At 50.3% G+C, this 21,184-nt stretch overlaps 2 protein-coding genes and 1 long non-coding RNA gene across 9 annotated transcripts in view; 2 read left to right on the plus strand and 1 right to left on the minus strand.

The window, feature by feature from the left end:
• The window catches only part of MIER1 (MIER1 transcriptional regulator), a 58,497-nt gene extending 41,751 nt beyond the window's left edge, over positions 1-16,746 (minus strand). For 2 of the 5 annotated variants that reach the window (XM_051999474.1, XM_051999473.1), the window contains exons 1-3: positions 16,639-16,746; positions 15,707-15,807; positions 6,723-6,747 (exon numbers count right to left, since the gene is read on the minus strand). In XM_051999474.1, coding sequence (XP_051855434.1) covers positions 6,723-6,747; positions 15,707-15,807; positions 16,639-16,672 — 160 coding nt within the window. In that variant the 5' untranslated portion in view covers positions 16,673-16,746. Of the gene's footprint in view, positions 1-6,722; positions 6,748-12,793; positions 12,878-15,706; positions 15,808-16,127; positions 16,146-16,638 lie in introns of those variants that run through there. The other 3 variants (XM_051999477.1, XM_051999475.1, XM_051999476.1) reach the window with 3 other exon arrangements.
• Positions 6,758-11,803, plus strand: LOC127563186 (uncharacterized). The gene is made up of 2 exons (XR_007953914.1): positions 6,758-9,245; positions 9,491-11,803. It is a non-coding gene; the product is annotated as an uncharacterized LOC127563186 (long non-coding RNA).
• Positions 16,747-16,870: 124 nt separating the features above from the next.
• The window catches only part of DNAI4 (dynein axonemal intermediate chain 4), a 75,878-nt gene continuing 71,564 nt past the window's right edge, over positions 16,871-21,184 (plus strand). For all 3 annotated transcript variants that reach the window (XM_051999478.1, XM_051999480.1, XM_051999481.1), the window contains exon 1: positions 16,871-17,019. In XM_051999478.1, the coding sequence (XP_051855438.1) occupies positions 16,994-17,019 (26 nt within the window). In that variant the 5' untranslated portion in view covers positions 16,871-16,993. The remainder of the gene's footprint in view (positions 17,020-21,184) is intronic.

Below are 21,184 nucleotides of genomic sequence, written 5' to 3' on the forward strand. Positions count from 1 at the left end.
AGACCCAAGTGCTGGACAGGGCCTTTGCCAAGCAGTCTGGGAAGAGGTCTGAGCATCTCTGCATGGATGACTTCTTAGGGTCACTCCACACAGGGCAAGCAGCAAAACGATTTCAACATCAACAAAATGATTAAATTACAACTTTGGCATGTACCCTAGGTATATTCTAAAAATAGGTGGGATGTATGTGATAAAGAATACCCATTGTGATTTTATGAAATAAGAATATTACTTTTGAAGGAGATGATTAAACTATTTTTGATACTTATACTAAGATCACAATCTGGACTGATTTTATTCATCTCAGATACTCCCAATCTAGGACTCTAGGGACTAAGAGGAATTCTCATTGTGGAGATTTCATTGACCACTAAGGAGAAAAAGAGGGAAGATGATCATTCATTGTACAAATGGTTAGAAATACCACAATACTCTCTCTCATCTTTTAATCCAATTCTCTATTCAGTCGCTGCCTCTCCTCAATCTTAGAATTATGAAACGTATTATAACCAAGAGCTGTATTTTCTTCACACCAAAAGTACCTAAAAATAGTGTGATCTCCGAATGAGATCGCAGCTGTCGTTTTTAGCACTGCACATCCAGGAACAGGTCATGGCCAAACCTTGGGGAAATAGCATTGATTCATTATATCTGGCTCTCCCCAATCCCACAATGTTTAGCACAATTTTGATAAGTAAGTTGAACCTACAACCTATCTGAGAGCATGATTGGGCCCTTCCAGAGACAGGAGTCTCATGCTCAGCTCTTACTTCTTAGCCACGATTGGTGCTTCTTTAGCATTAAGACCAGGGGTCTCTCCCATTCTGCCTCCTTTCTTGGACTGTCTTCTATATATTTGAAATTTTTCTCTTCCCTTCTCTGAAGAGCTCTGGAGTTTTCTGCCTCTTGCTCCTTAGCTTCTGACCATCCTGACAGGCAGTTTCCCTGCTGCCCGGGCCAGTGTTCAGGCCCTAAGTTTTAACCCTTTTACTTCTGAATTTCCCACTCTGAGACTTTATAGCCTAGATCAGAGAGGGCTTCATCTAACTCATTATTCTAGGCAGGCCCCACATGTTCTCCCATCGCTCCTAGTTCTCTCCGGGTTTGAAACATGATCAAATCACGTTTGGAGAAGGCTGTCCAGTCTCTCCCTTTCACCATCCTTTTAATTTTTCCCAATAAAATTGGGCCCTTCTTTGGACTCCCCTACTCTGGGTGCATTGTCTCTTGTATTAGAACTCAAAGGCAGGACCTGTCTTTTCGTGGCATCCTCAAGCACAATGCCTGGCACTTGGTAAATGCTTAATAAATGTTTTTGCATTTATACCTAGAGGAACTTGACCAATCAGGAAACAGGGAGCTTGAATGAACCAGCTTTCCCAGTTCAGAGAGTTGCCAGAATGCCACTATGTTTCAAGAGTTGCTAGAACTGAGGACTTCATGTCTTTTTCTAGATTTCGGAGATGTCTTCTTCCAAACATTTACTTCCAAGTCCAATTATTTATACCTTCTAGCTTCTGCATCTGAGTTTTCCTGACCCTCGGTTAGCTGCTATGTTGTCTACACTGAGTCATCTAAAAGCAATTACTATTACCAAATAGCCTTGTCTTCATTAGACAGAATCACTGAAAACTAGTTAGTGTCTAAGCTAACCCAATGTTTGTATGCTACATGGCATAAAGCGACCCCAAGGCTAAAGAGAACTCCCATCATGCAAACTCTGCTCCCTTCTCCATCCCACTGACAATTTTCCTAATTATTTCTATAATGTAGCTGCAACGATTATAAAATATCTCCTTGCCTGAGATGTGGTATTATAGAGAGGTTCTGGCTCAAGAGCTTTCTGTGCTGAAAACATTCTGAATCCTATTTAAACATTCAAATTTGACATATAAAGCATTAAAGTGAGGACTATATAAGTCCACATTACCCATATTACCATCCATCAACCTGTTCTCCTTTAGCTATAGATGGATGGTTCAAGTGTCATGGAACTCAGGGAAAAATTTATTAACCTTTGATTCATCCTGTCTAATGTACCCATGGATTATGTACCTAATATACTCATCAGCTGAAAATGATGTGCTCAGCTAAAAAAAAAAAAAAAAAAAAAAAAAAAAAAAAAGGCTGATAGACTAAAAGGAGTTCATCTTTCACAGTATTTGAAATAGAGTGATAATGGATTTTAATTCAACATTATTGGTTTAAATGAAAAGAAGGATCTACTTGAAATGATTTCACAAAGAAATAGCTACACTATCACAATACTATCTGCCTTTAGAAACCTCAACTCTAGCTACAAATGCCAAAGTATGTGACGATGGCAATGGGGTGTTAAGCTGTCACAAAATTTATTCCCTTGACAACCTTACTTTCTAACCTTACTTACCTGGAAAATATATTCATATAGAACACCTCATTCCCCCAATAGTAACATTGAGCCAGTGAAATGTTACTTATGTTGTCTATCAATATTTCAAACCTTTATTAGAACATTCTAATCTTATGACATAATTGCCGAAAGCAGTTACATAAAATAATCAGTTTGAAATGTGTTATTCTCTTAACAAATTCAAGAAAATAGCCTCAATCTAGTGAAACACAACACTCCTTTAATTTTTGACCCCAAAAATCTAGAGCAAAGGGTCTATGTAAATGACTGCCTAAGAATGATTTATGTTTTTTTTTTTTTTTTTTTTTTACAATCTTCAATTTACTTATTTAGAAAGTTTAAATATCTTTAAACACACAAGCCACCATTCTTAGTCTGGGGCTCCTGTCCCCCCCCCCCCCCCCCCCAGTGAGTGGCTGGTGGACTTGTCTCAAGGGCCATTGCTGATCCTCCATCTAGAGGAAAAAGGTAAAGGACAAAGGCTTAACAGAGATGTAAACAATGATGCAAACTCTTCACTCTTTTACCTTTCATTGAAGAAACAAGTAACATGTTACCAACATAAAGACTAAAACTAAAAGCAACCAAGATGCTGGATTCTAATGTCATTTTGTCAGGAATGTCATTCTCCAAGAAAATATAGGAGTGAAAGAGAAACTTGTTACTAGGTGGATTCACTCCATCACATCTGTCTGAGGGTGGACCCTGCCATCAGTGCCACGGGAGTGGGTGAGCTTGTACTGGCTCAGGAGACAGGCTCAAGCAAACTCAGAAAGCATGACCTTCCTTTTGGCTGGGACTAGGTCTGCCCACAGCAGGCTGAGATTTGAGACATTACCAGCATTAACATTCTCTTCATTAGCCACTGAGCCTTTGCGTCTCCAGATCAATTTTGTCATGACTTTAAGAGAAGCTTGGTTCCCCAAGGATTTTTCTAGTTAAGGGACTGCCAAAAATGTCAAACATCATGGCTGAAATATCCTCTCTACGGTTCATTTTGCCCTCTAATCTTTCTTTGTTCTATAAAAAGAACGGAGTAAGTGGACAATAAAACAAAACCAAACCCATTTTAACCTTACCTAAAGGTGCTGGAAAGGCCTTATTCCTTGAGTCTGTCCAACACTGACTCAGAAACTACCCATCTGTACTGTTTATTACTTGCCCTTAACTCAAGTGTCAACAGGGGGAATGAGGGCAGGGACTCTGGCTGCCCTGCTTAGTTCAGAATTCCACGACTATTTTATTTGATTGGTAAGGAAGGCCCTTCAGTCGCCTCTCTGAACAGCAGAATGGGCCCAAAACAATTCAAGGCAAACAAGTGGCCCCTTTTCGTAACAACAGGTTGTGCCCAAGCAACAAACAGGGATCTGTTCCAAGTGTGTTTGTGAAGACACTCCTCTCCCTGAAACATCATTAAAAATGATCGCCAGCAATCTCAATAGACTTGGCATGGAGAGAGTCATCTGCATCCAGAGAAGACTATGAGGACTGAATGTGGATCACAACATAGTATTTTTACCTGTTTTATTGTTATTTGCTTGTTTGATTTTTCTTTCTCATTTTCCCCCTTTTTTGATCTGATTTTTCTTGTGCAACATGATAAATGTGGAAATATGTATGAAAGAATTGCACATGTTTAACATATATTGGGATTGGGGCAGCTAGGTGCTGTGGATAGAGTACCAGCCCTGAAGTCAGGAGGACCTGAGTTCAAATCTCAGACACTTAATATTTTCTAGCTATGTGACCTCAGCACATTAACCCCAATTGCCTCAGCAAAAAAACCAAACAAACAAAAAAAAAACAAAAAAACAAAAAAACAAAAAAACAAAACCAAAACCAAAAACATATATTGGGATTACTTGCTGTCTAGAGGAAGGAGAAAAAAATTGGAACACAAGGTTTTAAAAGAGTGAATACTGAAAATTATCCTTGCATGTATTTTGAAAAATAGAAAGCTATTTTTTTTTTTTTTAAGTGTTGGCCAGGTTTCTAGGCTAGCACCAGAAGATGAGGATGTGATCATGATAACAGCTAACCTTCACCTGCATTTGAAGGTTGGCAAAATCTTTGTGCACGTCAAGTACAAGACTGTACTTATACCAGGAGTAACAATTCACATTCACAAGTGTTCTCAAAGCACTATCCTCACAACCACCTTGTGAGCTAAGTGGGACCGAATGAGCCCCACTTTCCAGACCAAGAATCTGAATTTCCAACAAATGACTTTCCCCCCACAAGTCCCAAAGGCTCATGGCTTTAGGAAAAGGGGATGGGCTGGGGCAGAGAAATCAAGACATGATTTTTAGGATCCTACTTCACAGGGTTGTTGTGAGCTTTAAATGAAATAATCCAGGAGAATCACTTTGCAAACTTCCAAATGCTTTCTGTCAGTTATCTTTACTCCTATTATAGTTGTGATTAGAATACTACAGTGAAAATCATCCCACAATCTACTATATCATCAGTATTCAACTGACTCAGCTTTCAAAAAGCCTAAAAAGTAGTGGAATATGTAGGACTAGCCCTATCTCTAACCTCCTGCCCCAGCAGGTAGGTGACAGTCTCCAAAATGAGAAGTGCCACCAATCTGGGAACACTCAAGAGAATCTAAAGGGCTCCCAAAGGTAATCAGAGGTGGCCCAGCCCTCCCAGGCAAATGGCCCATCCCACCCTGAGGAGCACTCCTTTTAGGAAGCTGCTCCTGGCCTCGTACCTCAATTCAAATGTGCTTCTGTGACTTCCATCCACTGTTCCTAATTTCTATTCTCTGGGATCAAACAACAAATCAAATCAAATCCATTTTAAAAATAAAATTTCTTTTTGGTCCTTCCTGAAACTGACCCTCACAATCAGCAATTATCTAGTAGATAAGTTGGTTGTGCAGACTGCTGTGCCATCCGTCCCTGATCACCAGTAACATGAAATTTAGCTAAGCAGAACGAAGCAAGACATTAGCCACGTGTGATAAACAGAGACCTTAATCTGTGGCTCGTGTCCACCCATCTCTCTGCAGTCTGACAATGTCTCTCATGTCCTCCTGAGATCCCCAGTTTCTTCCATCAGTCCTCCTATGGTGTGATTTCCCAAAGCCCTTTCTCATCTGGTCTCTCTTCAGGGTGATTAGGAGGTCTCTGAGTATTCTTTTGCTCGCTATATATCTTCATTTATGCTCCTTCCTTCACTTGATCTCAACTGTGGTTTCCTACTGATAGCCACTGTCTTCCAAGGCCTACTCTGGGTCTCCAGCAGGTAAAGGGCCAGCTGTGGTCTCCCCCAGTATTTCCAGCACAAGTTCTCTCTCCCACAGACCAGCCAGGAAACACTGAAACCAACTTTGGGACAGCAAGGAGCCCCAAGAAGGGCTATGATGCTGTGTTCCTGTGGCTCGCTTTCCAAAGCTGTCCTCGCACCATCTCTGGATGCTCGGCTGGGGACGCATCTGTCTGCCTCAGACATGGCTGGGGAGGCCCCTCCCTGCTCCAGCATTAGAACTGGCACTTGGCTGGCCTAGTTCTAAGGTTCTAGCATCAGCCCTGCCACCAAAAGAAGCCATGACAAAAGGACTTGGGTGGATGTAACTTGGAGAAAATTGCAGGTACTAAGAAGAGCAGAGCTCAAGAACGGGACGGAGAAGCAGAGAGGAGCATCCTGGCTTTGCTTTTTCACCTTCTCCACGGATTCTACCTTTTCCTTAGGAAATGTGGCGAGATGAGTGGGAGAACTTTCCAGATTTTCCCAATTTTAGCTTCCTAAACGTCTAAGTTCAGGCTGGAGCTAAGGTCAGGGTAGGAATCCTTAGGAAGCCTGAGAGCTACAAGGAGAAAGGCTCTCGTGACATTGGAGGGGGGTTCAAGGTGATCTCAAGAACAATCCAAGTTACGGGGCACTCATCACCTCATCGAAGACTCTTTAGATGATCAGATCCTCTTTCCATTCCTCCTATCTTGGGTTTAAAAAACAATTCTCTCTGATACTACATGCATTATAGTTCCAGGTTAACCTATTTTATATTTTTAGTAATTTAAGTGTCAGAAATCTGGATCATTATTTAGCAAAAACTCTCAAGTGTGGCTGTAACTACATGGAGAGATACAGTGTCCACAAATAATTAGGGGCTGAATTGTTGGAAGCCTCACCTTACCTTTCATACTAAGGATCTTTTTAATGTTATTTATGCTAGGTCTTTTTCTATATATTAACAAGAGAAAAAAGAAATGCAAAGCAAGAAAAAAGGCAATTTAGAGGGTAATCAAATTCCTCTGGGTTTCGGTTAAATGTTATACAATATACTGAGAAAGTTAAATAAGCAGGATAAAAAAATATTTACCTGGGCTTGAAGACTCAACAGAAGGCTAAGGGAAAAAAAGGGAAAAAAATTAGCATTTTTCTATATATATATGTGTGTATATAATATATGAAAATATGTATGTGCATATATATATATTTTTTTACAAATACAAATACTCTAGGATGTTTTTTCAGTAATAAAATTACAAGACGTTATATGAGCATTACATTTCTTTCCAAAGCACTGAATAGGTTAAGAAACACTAAAACCTCTTATGTAATTGTATCCTAGCTACTATATTTAGCCAGCAGAGGGAAAATGCACCATTTTGAGGAATTTTTAAAAATTCCTGAGTCTAGAAACTAAGACAAAAAATGTAATATTATTTCACATTATTCAAAAAGCAAAAACTGATTCCTCAAATGATATAGGTACGATATAAGATATTAAAATCTAAAACCATAATGCTACCTATGAATTTTTTGGGGAAAGGGGATTTCTGGCTCTTCAACTGGGGGGGAAATACTCAGTGTGAAATATTTTATCTTAAACAACTGTTAACTGGTAGAAAATCTGGAGAAAAATAAGAAGTTGGTCATGAAATAAATAAGTAACTACATTTCCCATTAGGTTTATTAACCTTGGTTACTATGCCCATTAAGTGAATTAGAATCTAAATTTACATCCTACTTACTAGCATACTTTTAACAATGCAATATATATATATGTAATATTTATATAGAAAGCTGAACAGCAACACATAGAGTAATAAATGGCAAATTAATTGGTCCCAATCTTTCTACCCATGTTTTAATCTATAATTGAGGTTAAAATAAAATCTCTTTCAGCAGGTGACTATTTGTGATGATTACATTTGTTGCTTTGCATTTATTATCAGCTTTTGTTTAGGAAAAACAAATACAAAATGCTAATAATGGAACCATCACCTTCAATTTGTACTCTCCCGGTATGCGTTTTGTATCAATTTTTACAAGAAAAGCCCAGTTTCAAGCTAAAAGCTGTGTTTTTCACAAGAATTTGGCCAAGAGAAGGATGAAGGAGGATGGTGGATTTCAATCTGGAAGATGTATCCCCCAGTCCATTTTACAGTAGAGGAAACAAGAAACACCCCCCAGGGTGCATGGGGATGGTAGAAAACCAATTATAGAAACAACAATTTCAGAAGAGGCGCCACATGGGTGACTGGCACCCGCCAAATCAGCGCTTGTTTCGTGCATTCAGACCGTGCTGGCCTGTCACCTCTCTCTGGTCTCAGGCCTGTCACCTACCAAAACAAGATAATTATGGGGTTTTCCTCTTTTTAGTCACTTTCCAAGCAGCTCAAACTCTGTTAATAAGAACACTGGGGTTTTGGATAAAGTCACAACTTGGAAAAACCCTGAGCTTCTGGAATAATGGGTGTCAGCCCCCTTCCGCCCCGCCGTCTTCCCAATTTTCCTGCAAGAGTCCTTTAGTAGGAGAGGGAAGCCTCCCAACCTCCAGGAGTAGCTGGGCCCAAATGTTACACCCGGAACATGGCGCAGGTCTCAGATGACAGGTGGGGAACTGGCTCTGGCTCTGCTCCAATATACAGGTGTAAATAACCAAGAAGTTCTAGGCTGTTTGTAAATTCGTTGGGGGGTGGATGGGGCCTCCCTGAGACTCGGCCGTCTTATCTGAGAGCCGGGACTCCCTCTCGGGTGGCTGTCTTCCAGGGCTGGAGTCGGCTGGGAGTGAGATAACGGCAGCAAGAAGCCGTTGTAGCGAGTGCTCCATCAGCCCGGCATGGCCAGCTCTGTCGGGAGCTAACAGAGCAGAGGGGACCCCACGTCCTCTTTGCTCGGAAGCTCCGGTTTGCTGGAGGGGAGCCCGGGGAGGAGGGCAGGGAAAGGAAGCTTGGGCTATCTGGATGCCAGCCTCTCTGGCTTTCAGTCTCCCACTCTGTGAAAGGAGGGCACTACAAGAGATGGCCTCGGAGCTCCCTCTTGCCTCCTGGGCCTGATTTCAGAGCAGATCAGCCCCCCTCCTCCCGGGTTCTCCTTCAGCTCCAGCGTGGGGGGGTTCTAGCACATCTTTGTTTCTAGCAACTTTTTTGCTTGGAATTTCTCATTATGTGTTCTAAGTCCTCAGGAGAACAATCTGCAAAATCATTTGAGTTCTGAAAAACACACATGCTTGCTACCCCTACTCCCTGGGCAGTCGGAGATCTCCCCCACGTCAGCCCCCTCTTCCCGTGGTTCACTTCACGGCCCACTCATGTTCCTTCATCCTGGCTGTCTCCTTAAAAAAGGGCAGCAGTGTTTTCTAACTTTTCTTTCTTATATTTAATTTCGGGCCTAGCACGTCATAGGATGAAGCCACTGTATGGGCTGGACCAGCAAGCCTCCTTCCCCCGGCCGTCCCGAGGTGCAGCCGAGAGTCGGGCCCAACGGACCAGGCTTTCCTCACGTTCCTTTGTGGGTCACGTGAGCCGTGGAGAACCTGGATCAGTGTAATGAGCTGCCTTAGAGCAGTGACCCATTTAATACACTGCCATAAAACTAAATAAAATTTAATTGTCAGGTGGGTGAATCAATAGATTTGTGACTACTACCTAGTACTTAATTTAAACCACCAGGTTTATCAAATTCAACTTGAATGGTATCCTGATTAGTTGAAAATCAGAGCTTAAGCTCTTAACTTCCCAAAGGTAACGCTTTCCACAGAAAACAAAAACAAATCCTCACATCAGACAGAATTGGGATGAATATCCTAATAACCTTGAGACAAATTCCACAAGGTTTCTTTTTTTTCCTCTTATGTTTAAGATGTGATGTCCAATGGCAGCCCACAGCATTTCCGAAGATTAATGACCCCCCAGTGGGTACCGAGGCCCGTCTCCACTCCCAATGCAAACCGAGGCTTCCCACGGACATTTACGATCAGAAAGGAAAGATTCCATCGACACGCTTACGTCATTACACGTGAATTCTGTGGTAAAGCATTTCCCTCTCTTAGCTGAAGAACAGGACCAGAAGAAAGGGCAATTGTTGAGGGGTTAAAAGCCTTCCCCTTAACAAGCAGACCCGGGTTCTAGTCTCATCTGTGTCACTGAGCATGGCCTTTGTCCTTTAGGCAGAGAACACAGGATTCCATGTATAATCGGTATCCTGTTGCTTGCCTTCCCGATGGGTAGAGAGGGGGAGGGAAACAATTTGGAAGTCGAAATTGAAAAAAAATCAATGGCAAATTTTTATAAGTAATTGGGAAATACTTAATGAAACTATCGCCATACGTGCAGAAAAGATGCCTGTCTGCACTGAGAGGGAGCTGGCGAATGGGAGCGGGAGGCAGGGATGACCCTATTTCTGTGATGCAGCCCAGGCTTTGGATTTCTGAAGGCCATTAGATAGTCCCAAGGATGTTCCCTTAGTGACCCGTGGCCCTGGAGCCCACAGCTCCTCCTGGCGTGGCAGGGCCACCGGAGCCATCCCTGGGCCCAAAGTCCTCCCAGATCTCAGCCTTTTCAAATGCCTTGGGGGGAAATCTTTCCAATGACACAAAGGCATAACTATCATTAAATTAATAAATTCACTAACGTATATTGCTTTTGTGAATGATAAATGCAAAATGAGAATAAAAGCCCAAATCAGTGGCCCGGACTGTCTCTCAAACCCCATCTCGCCCCCATCCCCATTCTGTCGGCCAAGCTCAAAACCTTGGAATCAACCTGGACTGCTCTCACTCCCAACCCTTAAACAGCTGGGATCTCAGGGGCTGCTGGTTGGTGCAGTGGATAAGAACACCAGCCCCAAAGTCAGGAGGACCCAAGTTCAAATCTGGCCTCAGACACTTAATGCTTCCTAGCTGTGTGACCCTGGGCAAGTCACTTAACCCCAATTGCCTCAGCAAAAACAAAACCCCAAACCAGTTGGGATCTCCCTCAGTTTCAGCCCCAGTGGCCTAAGGGGAACTCTCACAAGAGCTCTAAATGCAGTAGTGGCTCCAACCATTCCACCGCACAGGAACTCCCCATGGAGGCAATTCTAAGGGCGGTAAAGTCCAGCTCACGAGCCCGCCATCTCTTCCACTGCCAACCTGCGGGGCCCTGGCGGGCTACAGCACTCCAGGACTTTATCATTTCTTGCCCGGCTTACCACAGCCACCCCCTAAGGAGGCTCCCAGCCTCAGGTCTCTCCAATCTACTCCTCACACCAAAGTCTCCAAGGGACTCCCTCCCTGTCCCCATAAGTCAGCCCTTCCTTTGCACTTCCAGAAATGCAGGGCTATACAAGGTGAAGAGAGATAAGGCTCTGAACTGGCCAGGGGAGGGTCCCTGTGAGGCATTCCGGCCTTAGAAAGCACAAAGTCACCTTTCTTCAGGAAATTTTTTTGGGGGGAGGTGTTGATGGGGGCTGTTAGATAATCTGGCTCAAGCTGAAGCAGCTGCAGGTTTAGCACTTCTGATCTGGGCCCCTAGCAGCCCACCCCGGGATTTTCTCGCATTCAGTCACTAGGCCTCTCACCAAGGTCCTCCTCCCCAGCAGGGAGCCAAGGCTTTTTCCTTCAAGCTCCAGGGCCTCCCTGAACTTTCCAGGGCTGGGTCCAAAAGCAAGCCCGACTCCAGAGAATTTCGGACAGCCTTGCTCTCCAAGTCCTTCCCGTTCACTCAGTGTCCAGCCCTTCGAGGAGGGCCCATTTTTTGGTTCCGGAGCCCCTGCAGGTGGCCAGGCCCCAGTCCAGACCCACGTCGAACTCCCGCAGGCTGGAAAGCCCAAGCCCACAGCTCCAGCACCCCGATACTGTTGCCTCTTCTTTGTTACAATTACTGAATTACCCAATTTACTTCTATGGAGGAACTCAAGTGAAGGAGATTTTAAATGATCTCATTTGCACTGACTTTACAACTAAAAGAAAATAGATTTGTGATAGGAAATATTGCTCCCCGATAAAGTAAGGCACCATTACTTTCTAGGGGAAGCTGAAATATTCATCTTAACTTTTTTTTTGGCATCACAGAGCTCTTTGGCAATGGAAGTCTCCCTCATTCTCAGAATATTTTAAAATAACTAAATCCAACTTTATAAACAAAATAAGATTATAATGGAAATCACTTATCTATAAAGTTATCCGAATGTTAAGGTTCTAGATCCCAATTTAAGAACTGCTTTCTCCCTCAAAGTTCCCCCCTCTCCCATTATCAAACAGATGCACGATGTTGTTTAAGATTCATTGTTCCCGCACCCTTTGTTCTAAGCTCCCCCCGGGCCAGGATCTCGACTTCTTTCCCCCCCCCCCCCCCCCCCCCCAGCCCAGAGCAGTTCGGCCCGGGATTCCTCCAGCCCGGGATCTCCAGGCCGAGGCAAGGACCCGATGCTCCTCCGAATGCCCGCTGCGGGGCTGTAAGGGGTTTTGGGCGCCCCCTTTCTGGGCTTCCCCGCGCAGTCAAGTTCTGCTAACGCCGTCAACAGGAGCATCCCCCGGCCTCGGCAGGAGCCTTACGTAAGGACCGGGGCCATGGGGCAACCGGCTCTCCCGCCTGCCTTCCTCCCTGGGGGGCACCCCGGACCACTTCGCTGACCGAGCCCCCGAGGGGGTCTCCCAACCCTCCCGGGGGACGCCCACCGGGCCAGCCTTCAATCTCCGACGTCAGAGCTTTTCCCGCTGAATCCCTTAATCCATATCGGGAACCCCCTGCTCCCCGGCTTCAAGTTTGCTCTTGCTCCGACGGACGAATTCGAAAGGAGCCGCTCCAGGAGGGTCTCGGACCCCCAAGGGAAGGGTCCGGGTCCAAGGGATGGCCCCGACGGAAGCCTGGGGACTGCTGACCCAGGCCGCGGGAAGAGCAGGGGGTCCTCAAGCACCCCCCCTCCCGCTTCCGCCCCCACCCCCTCAGTCCCAGGGGCAACTTTGCCCGGCGGCCCGAGGGGCCTCCCCCGCCCGGCCCCGCCGCCGTCCGTCCGTCCCAACTAAGTTCCGGGGGCGGCCGGAGCGGGGCAACAGGTGGGCGGCAGCGGGGCCGGGTCGGTCTCTTTCCCTCCCTCCCTCCTCCGGCCCGGGCCCAGCCTCGGCGCGGGGCGCTCCGGGCGGGCGGGCCGGGCCGGGCCGGGCGGGGGCGCCCGCTCCCTTACCTCCGCCATGTTGGCCGCACTGACGGGTCACATCTCCGCGGTGGCGGCGGGGCGGGGGCGGCGCGGGGGGGCTCCGGCCGGAACCCGGATGTGAGCCGGCCCAAGCCAGGAGGCGGCTCGCGCTGCGGACGCGGACGCCGCCGCCGCCGCCGCCGCTGCTGCCACTGCCGCCGCTGCTGCCGCCGCCGCCGCCGCCGCCCGGGCTGCCCAGGCTGCTGCCGCGGCCCCGCCGAGCGCGCGCGCGCACGAGCCCCCCCACCACGGAGCGCGCGCACGAGTCCCTCAGCCTCCCTCCCCCCACCTCGGCCCCCGCGTGCGCGTACGAGCCTCTCCCCCCGCCGCCGCGGGATGCGCGCGCGAGCAAGCCGGGAGGGGGGGGAGAGAAAAGGGGAGGCAGACGGCGGGAGCGCGCGGGGCCAGGGCGGCCCTTGCCCCGACGGGTGGACGGGTGGCCAGGATCAGCACGCAGGGAACTCTGCGCCCGTCCGAGCTAGACATCCTGACGGGCGGGGGAAGGGACAGCGTAAATTCGTGCGCAGTTAATTGGGGCGCCAACGGGGTTTCCCCGCTTTGGCCACCCGTCACTGCGGCGGTCCGAGCCCAGTGGAGCGCGGGTGCAGACACAAGAGAGACTAGGGGCCGGGGGCGAAGAGACGGGAGGAGGGAGACACGGGGGGCAGAGACGAGACGGGGAGAGAGGGTGAAACACCGGAGGGGGAGACAAGATGGGGGGGGAGGAGAAGAGACAGGCGGGGGAACAGGACGGGGGGGGGGGACGGGAGGAAGATGAGAAGTGGGGAACAGAGCGGGATACACAGGGAGTGACAGGGGAGAGGAGGAGAGAAGGCGGCACAGGGGCTAGGACCCGGATCCCCATGTCTCCGCTCCCGGACTCTGGGCAGATTCTTGGGAATCCTGGTGTCCGAGTACGCCCCGAGGCGGGTATTCCTTGGTCCCCAATTCTCCCCCCCCTCCCCCTTTATCACCAGGCATTTTGAATTCAGTTTCTGGATGGTCTCCGTCTGCAAGCATAATAAAATGTCACACACACTCCCCCACCGCTGGTCCTGCAGAGACCTCCCCGAGGACTGATAGGGGTATCATGGGGGAGGCTCCCCATTAAGCTAGGGACTCGCCATTTGCCTCATTGAATTTTAAATGTATTTTGCTCGAACGAAAGGAACAGATGACAAGGGCCATCTTTGGAAAAGAGCCCCCACTCTTCCCCCAGAGAAGCGACCCGCAATGGGCTTTGCTGGAGCATCGATGAAAAGTGGGGCGCTGTCTCTGGAAGACAGAACGCAGGATCTCTATCAAATGACAGCGCTGGCGACCATTCCTCACAAGAATGTCAGATAAGAACAAAATGGAGGACAGGAAGGGCTTTTAACCAGCAGATCAGCGTTAACATTCAGCCCACGTCCAAGGGACTGCCCGAGTCAAGACTTGCCAGTATTCTAATGCACGTGAAAACTATAAATATTAGGAAGAGTCGATTGGAAGCTCTGCTTTTCAGATTTATTCAAATGATATTTAAGCTGGCTTTGGTCAAATGGACAAAAGAAAAAGGGGAAAAAAAGTTTGGGGGCTGAAATGCCATAAGTGGAATCACTTCACAGAATTCAGTTCGAACATTTAGTACAGATTTGGAAACTTCCTTACAAAGTCCTTTCCACACCCTTTTCCACACTTGAGAATATTTTATATGGAATATGACACATATTAGCAATATGATGTATGTTTTAGCACTAATCATCGTCACCGTTAAAACTTGGGACAAAAAGCCCCGCAGCTACCAAGCCGTTTGCTAGCAACGACTTCCGTTAAAAACAGGCAGACCGAAGAGATGATGTCAAAATGACACCTTGGCCCAAATTAAATGGCAAACTTAAAAACTCAACCCCAAAGAAACCAACGCATTTCAGCAAACCGTGTTCACTACTGCTGTTAAACGACTCTTCCAATTGCAAAAAAGAAAACCGGGAGCTGTTAAGATGCACAGCAGCTACCCAAGTCATAACACTCTACATAGGCCAGTTGGGGTAAATTCTCTCATCTGCTTTGCAACAGGAGTGACTTCCCCATGCACCGAGGAAAGAGATTACTGTCGAAATGCAGGGGAGATGGGCGCTTCTTTGGGGCAAATGATTGCTCACAATTCCGCTTTAGTGTGTGCACCTCCCCGGCTGCAACGTTTCTGAAAAGCCCGACTCTCCTTTTGGGCTCGTTGGGCACATCCCTCCAAAAGGAACGAGCTTTAAATAGTGTCACCTCTAGACACCCCTTTTGTAACGGCAAGTCTCCAAGGGCTTTAAAAATTGGGCGACGTGGATGCGGGACGGGTGTCCGAGGGGCACAAGGCCGACCCCCAGAAAACCACACAGGGGCATCGCCTAAGTCGTATTTTTTGCCCATTCCGCCCCGCTTGCCCAGGGCTGCTCTTACTCTCCTCCCGGTCGCCCTCTAGCGCCCAGGCCCAGGAGGCGGATTCCGGATCCCCAGACTCGAGGGCCCGGGAACATCAGCCCCGGGACGCCGGCCCGGCCTCAGAAGCCCGGGAAAGGCCGCGCTACCGACTTCTCCGGGCAGAATTTTAAAAATAGTCCAGTCTCCCCCCCCTCCCCCGCGGCCACGCCCAAGGGGCCACCGATGACCGGCTCTGGCCGCAGGCGGGACCCCCGAGCCCACAACCCGGCTTGGCTCCCGGGGATGTGAGCCCGCTGGGTCCCCGGCACTCTCTCGGGACTCCGCAGACCGAACTGCGCTTTCTCGGACCCGCAGCCCTCTCGCGGGGCAGTCCACGCTCAGCCACGACACGCTAGGCTATGCACAACAAATAAAGCCCCCGCCCGTGACCCCCCGGGTCCCGGGGCGCCCCCCCCTCCCGGGGCGGCCCAGGGTGCCCCAGCCTACCAGCATCACTTCCGGCTTGTCGGGGTTGAGCCTCAGCCAGTTGGTTCTTAACCACGCCCGAAATTCCGCCAGGCACTGGGAGAAGCGGGCCACCACACCATCTGCGCCGAGACAAGACAGGGGCTCAGGGGGGTGGCGGCCGGGCGGCCCCCCGCGGAGACCCGGGCCCCGCCCCCCGCGGGGACCCGGGCCCCGCCCCCAGCCCCGCTACTCACGGGCCGGCCTCTGCCGCGGGGCCGCTGCTCCCGGGCCGCTCCCCTCCCCCACGCACTGCTCCCTCTCTTCCTTCCTCTTCCCCCCACCAGACCCTTACTCCTGCAGCCCCGCAAGCTTCCGGCCTGCCTGCCCACCCCCCCCCCCCCCCGCTCCCCGAGCTCGGCTTCGCCAGATGAACCGCTCCCCTCCCCTCCCCCCTCCTCACCCCAGGGCGTCCCCCCACCCCAGTCGCGCTCCTCGCGCCAGGAAGGGGGCGGGGCCTAGTCGCGCGGCGCCGATGTGGGCAGGGCGGGGGCGCGGACTGCGCGGCGCCGCCGACAGGCGGGGCGGGGGCGCGCAGCCCCACCCGAACGGGCTCGAGGCTCTGGAGGCCAAAGACAACCCGAGCCGCGCGCGCAGCCGTGGGAGGGCGGGGAGGCGGGGGAGGCAACGCGAGCTCGCGCGCCGCAGTCGCGGCCTGGACGTCGGTGACAGCTCAGCGGCGTGCCCGCGGGGAAGGGGGGGAGTGAGGAAAAGCCCGGACAGAGTCGGGAGCGCGCATGCGCGTTCGCCCAGCCGTCACTCGGCCGCCCAGGAGCCGGGCCGGGCGGGGCCCCTGGGGCGGGCGGGGGCACGGCCCCGCTTCGTCCTCGCACCCCGGAAGCGGGGAGGGGGCTGGGGTCCCGGGGCGGCCGGGGGAGAGGGGCAGGGGGAGGGTCCCGGGACGCCGCACTTACAGCCGCCGCCGCCGCCTGAAGGAGCCCCATCCATCCGCCTGCAGCCCCGGACGCTCGCCGCCTGGGAGGGGCCTGGCGCCCGGGCCGCCCGCCTCCCGCCCGCCTGGCCCGGAGCTTCCTCCGCCTCCGCCAACCGCGGGCCCTGCCCTCCGCCTGCGCCCTCCTCCCGGCGCGGCGCCGCTGCCGCAGCCAACCGCGCGGCCGCTGGTTGGGCCCGAGCGAGCGGCGGGCGGGAGGCGGGCGGGCGTCGGCGTCGCCATGGCGCCGGGGCCAACAGAGCGCCCGCGCCCGAGCCCCCGCAGTCCTCGGAGCCACCGCCGCCGCAGGCCGAGTCCCCCGACCCCCCGCCGCCGCCATGCCCAAGCCGCCCAACGCCCTGCAGTAAGTCTGGGCCCCGCGGGCCGGCCGCCGCCCTCCCCTCCCCCGAGCCCCGTCGATCCCGTGCTTGCATTCCACCGGGAGGCCTCCCCCGGGCCCGGGCCCCGGCCCCGATCGCCTCCGCAAGAAGGGGTGGAGGCGACGCCCGGCGCTGTGCCAGGCGCCGGGGAGGCCGAGGACGGCGGAAGACACCCACAAAACGAGCGCGATCCTCCCAATCCATGGGGAAGGACGGAGACCAAACAACCGGGGTCGATGGTGGGAACTAAGAGAGGAAACAAAGCCCTGGGTCGGAAAGCAGGACCTGGGTTCTAATCCTCCCCTTTCTTTCTCTGAGCCTCGTTTTCCTCATCTGTGAAGTGAAGCACTCAATCCAGGAGCATTTGCTGAGTGTTTAAGACAAGTGGATCCTGCACCAGAGCCCTTCGGGCCTCACAGCCAAAGGCCCAGCCTTCGAGAGGCAGTGTGGGAGAACGGCAGATTGGTAGCTAGAAGGAGCATCGGGGCTAATGAGACCGAGCGTTTCACTTGACAGATGAGGAAACAGGCCCAGGTGCCGAGGCCTCCTTGAACAGAAGGCCGTGGACTTAGGTTTGCAATCTCGCGCCCCCCTTCTCATCTTGAGGATGAAGAAACTGAGGCACGCTGAACCTTGCCTAGCAACATTTGAACCCATTCCCCGGGTTTCCCTGCCTCCAAGACCAATCCATCTCCTTATATAGGCTTTAGTTTCTCTCATCTATAATTGTGTTGGATGTGAAGAACAATAAGTTTCCTTTTTGGAGAAAGAAGTGGCAAACTAGTGAAGGATGTTGGCCAAGAAAATCCCAGATGGGGTCCTGAAAGGCCAAAACTACAGAAAGGAGGAAAGGCTCTTTTGGAGATATGGTCCTCCACTTACTAATGGGGCCTTGGGCACAAGCCCCTCGGCTCTCAGCTTCAGCATCCTCTTCTATAAATTAAGGCAGTTTAAACTACATGATACTCAAAGGGACAAACAAACAAACAAACAAAACTGTCAGCCAGAATTTTGTTCAGAATGCTCTTGCTGCCCTTTAATGCCTCTTGTTAGTGCCCCACTGGGATGCCATTCACCAGCACTCTGTCAACAAGACCCTGGCTGCAAATTACCATCGATGCAAAGGCAAAAAGAAAACTATACATTTCCCTCTGAGAAGCGGGTAGGGAGGAGGGAGATACAGCACGTATCTGGTAGAAAGTGTTCTGTGCAAAGGACACCCTCCTGTGTAAAGGAGGGCTGAGTCTGGGGGAAAGCTGAAAGCAGAGATCCTTTTTGGACAGGTGAAAATGAAATGTGCCAGGAGGTCTCCCAGGAGGAGATTTGGATGTGTGTGACAGAGAGAACAGTGCTTGATTTATGAATTTAGGGACTTGGAAGATTCTGGGGAACAAGTTTGCAGGGAGAGTGGAGAGGAGCTGCAACCTGGGTCCCCAGTCAGCAGAGAAAGCTGAGAAAAAGGTCCGGGCAGTTGGACTGGTGGGTGTCCTTGGTGCTCAGAAACTGGGACAAAGTGCTGCCGGGAAAATGGCAAGGGGAGAGACTGGGGACTGGGCAGGGAGGGTGGGGCTGGGGTGGAGGACTAAGAAAGGAGTCTCAGACTTGCCTGATAGAGCTAGGTTGAGGCTTTAAAGGAACAAAGGGGCTCGGCGGTGGAATGGCTGGGGAGTGGGGTACCCTGGGAAACTGAGCTGTAATCTGTGCCCCATGGTGAGACCGTGGCCCGGTACTAAAGCTTGAGGGGCCCTTTGGAGTCCCAGTGTTTGTTTGGTTTGGGTTTTAGGAAGAAAACTTGCTTTTGTTTGTAGTTTGTGGGAGGTATGTGGGAGGATGCAGGGCGATAAGGAGGTGGGATAAGTGGGAATAGGAGAGAAGGCGGGGGCCTTGGGTCCTGGAGAAAGGGGAGGCATGGCCCCAGAAGAAGAAGGAAAAGACCTCATCCTCACCTGTGACTGGGTCTGAACAAGAGGGGCTAAGAGTTTGGGAAAGGCCCAACCTTAGACGGTTGAGCTGGGTCTTTGAGGACAGAGTAGAATTTCAGGAGGCGGGTTAATGGGTCTCTAGGTTAAAACCAGGAGCTTTCTTTCCCACATGGAAGTAGAACAGTAGCAGGGAGCATTTATTAATCAAACACCTACTGCTGGCTAGTTGCTGAAGGTGGAAGAAAAAGGAGCTGGGAAGGGGCTTCCATTTTTCTGGGCAGGAATAGGAGCCAGACAGCCACAGAGAGGGATTCCCTCAGGGATCACGAGAAGCTGCAGTGGGAGGTCAGACCCAGCTTCATCTAGGCCGGGGTACTTAAGAGCTTTGAAGGAAGCGGGGGATTCTAGGAGCTCCAGGTAGGGAGGCAGGAAGGCTGTGAAAGGCTGTGAAAGGCATAAATTATGCTGAGGAAGATAGACCACTTGGTCTGTAATCCACTGAGCTGGTGGAATGGAGCCCGGGGAGAAGAGGCAATTTGAATGACAAATAGAGGAATTTGTTTGATGCCCTAATGGCAGAAGGGAGCCACGGGCTTCTAGGGGCCGAATGAATTTAGTTAGACCAGTTAGAACATTTAAAGCCCTTCTCATCCCTATCTTTCCAGGTTAATTACAAATTACTGCCCTTTGAGCCCTATATATCCCCCAGCTTTTCTCTCCTCAGTCTTTGTCCAGTCCTGTGCCTGGACTGTTCCCCCTTCCGGGGCCTCTTCCCTGGGCGTGGTGTCCCCATTCTCTCCTCCCGGGGCGTCCTCATTCTCACCTCCCACAGTTAAGGCTTTCCCTTTAAGTTTACTTTCCATTTGTATGCCTTGTGTATGCATAATTTTGTGGTGTCCTTCCTTAGAATGGGAGCTCCTTAAAGCTGAAACTCTGCCTTTGCCTTTTTTGTGTCCCACGTGGTTAATTAACACTGTGGATTAGAGGGCTAGGCCTGCAACAGGAAGTCTCATCTTTTGAATTTAAATCTGGCCTCAGACCCTTTGAAGCTGTGTGTCCCTGGCCAAGTCACTTCACTCTATTTGACTCAGTTTCCTCACCTGGAGAAGGAGATGGCCAAGCCACTCCAGTGTCCTTGCCAAGAAAACCCAGTGGCGGACTGATCTACCCTCCTGAAACAACCCAACCACGAGAAAAGAACAGAATAAAGGTTTTTCTGATTAAAACTGGCAGCCCAAGCCTCCTTCCTGGCTCAGTGGCTGTTTAACTTTCGGCTCTCTTTCTGCCCTGGCTCACCACAGTAGCACGTGCACTGCCCACTGCCTTTTTCTTTGTCATTCCCTGCTCAGAAACATTCTGAGAGGAGCTGCTACCGTTTGCCAAAGAATCTTGCGCGTGTCTCTGGTTTGCCACAGCGTGGGGGGAGTCCCCGGGCAGCTTCAGCCTCCCTCCGGACATCTCAGGACGGCCGTACCCCCCTTGCTCTTCCCAGAGCCTCTTGTGCTCTAGATTCCCACCCTGCACCCTGTCAGTCTGCTGACATTCTGTACATCCTAAATGCGTCATGGGCCAGATGCTGCTGCCAGGAAGCCTTCCCTGCTTCCTTAGCTCTCCAAGCTGTGCTTTGGGAGTGCTCTAAAACTTGGGGCCTGTCTTAGGGAGCCTCTCCGGATCGCCTTTTGTTATGTACAGGTCTCAGTTCCTGTCCTAGATTGCAGTTCTTTGCTGGCGGCCAGGATTATGTTTTTTCTTTTGATCTTCCTGGCTTTTGGAGCAACAGATGATCAATAAATATTTTTAAATTAAAATATTTTGTAAAGGCTAAAAATAGGAAGTCAGGAGGACCTGAGTTCAAGTCTAGTTTCAGACATTTAACACTTCCTAACTATGTGTATTCCTAGGCAAGCCACTTAGCCCCAATTGCCTCAGGGAAAAAAAAAAAAAAAAAGGATGTTCCTGAGCTGTGTTACCCATAGCACTGAATTGTGGGAAGGTCGGGGATTTGTTAGTTCAGACTTGAGTTTCTTGGTCTATGGCAGAGCAACAGCTCTTCTCTAACTTGGAAAAGCTGTGTGGGACACCAAATCCCATCCTCCATTACCCAGGGGGATGAAGGGGAGAGCCATGCTGGATTGGTAATGGCTTATTAATGCGGCCTATGTTCTACCTTTCAGGCCTAAACCACTTCTAAATGTGGTGTGGCAGGCTTTGAGGAGAGGATCTGAGA

The sequence above is a fragment of the Antechinus flavipes genome, chromosome 4, assembly GCF_016432865.1.
Source record: "Antechinus flavipes isolate AdamAnt ecotype Samford, QLD, Australia chromosome 4, AdamAnt_v2, whole genome shotgun sequence".
NCBI classification, from domain to species: Eukaryota; Metazoa; Chordata; class Mammalia; order Dasyuromorphia; family Dasyuridae; genus Antechinus; species Antechinus flavipes.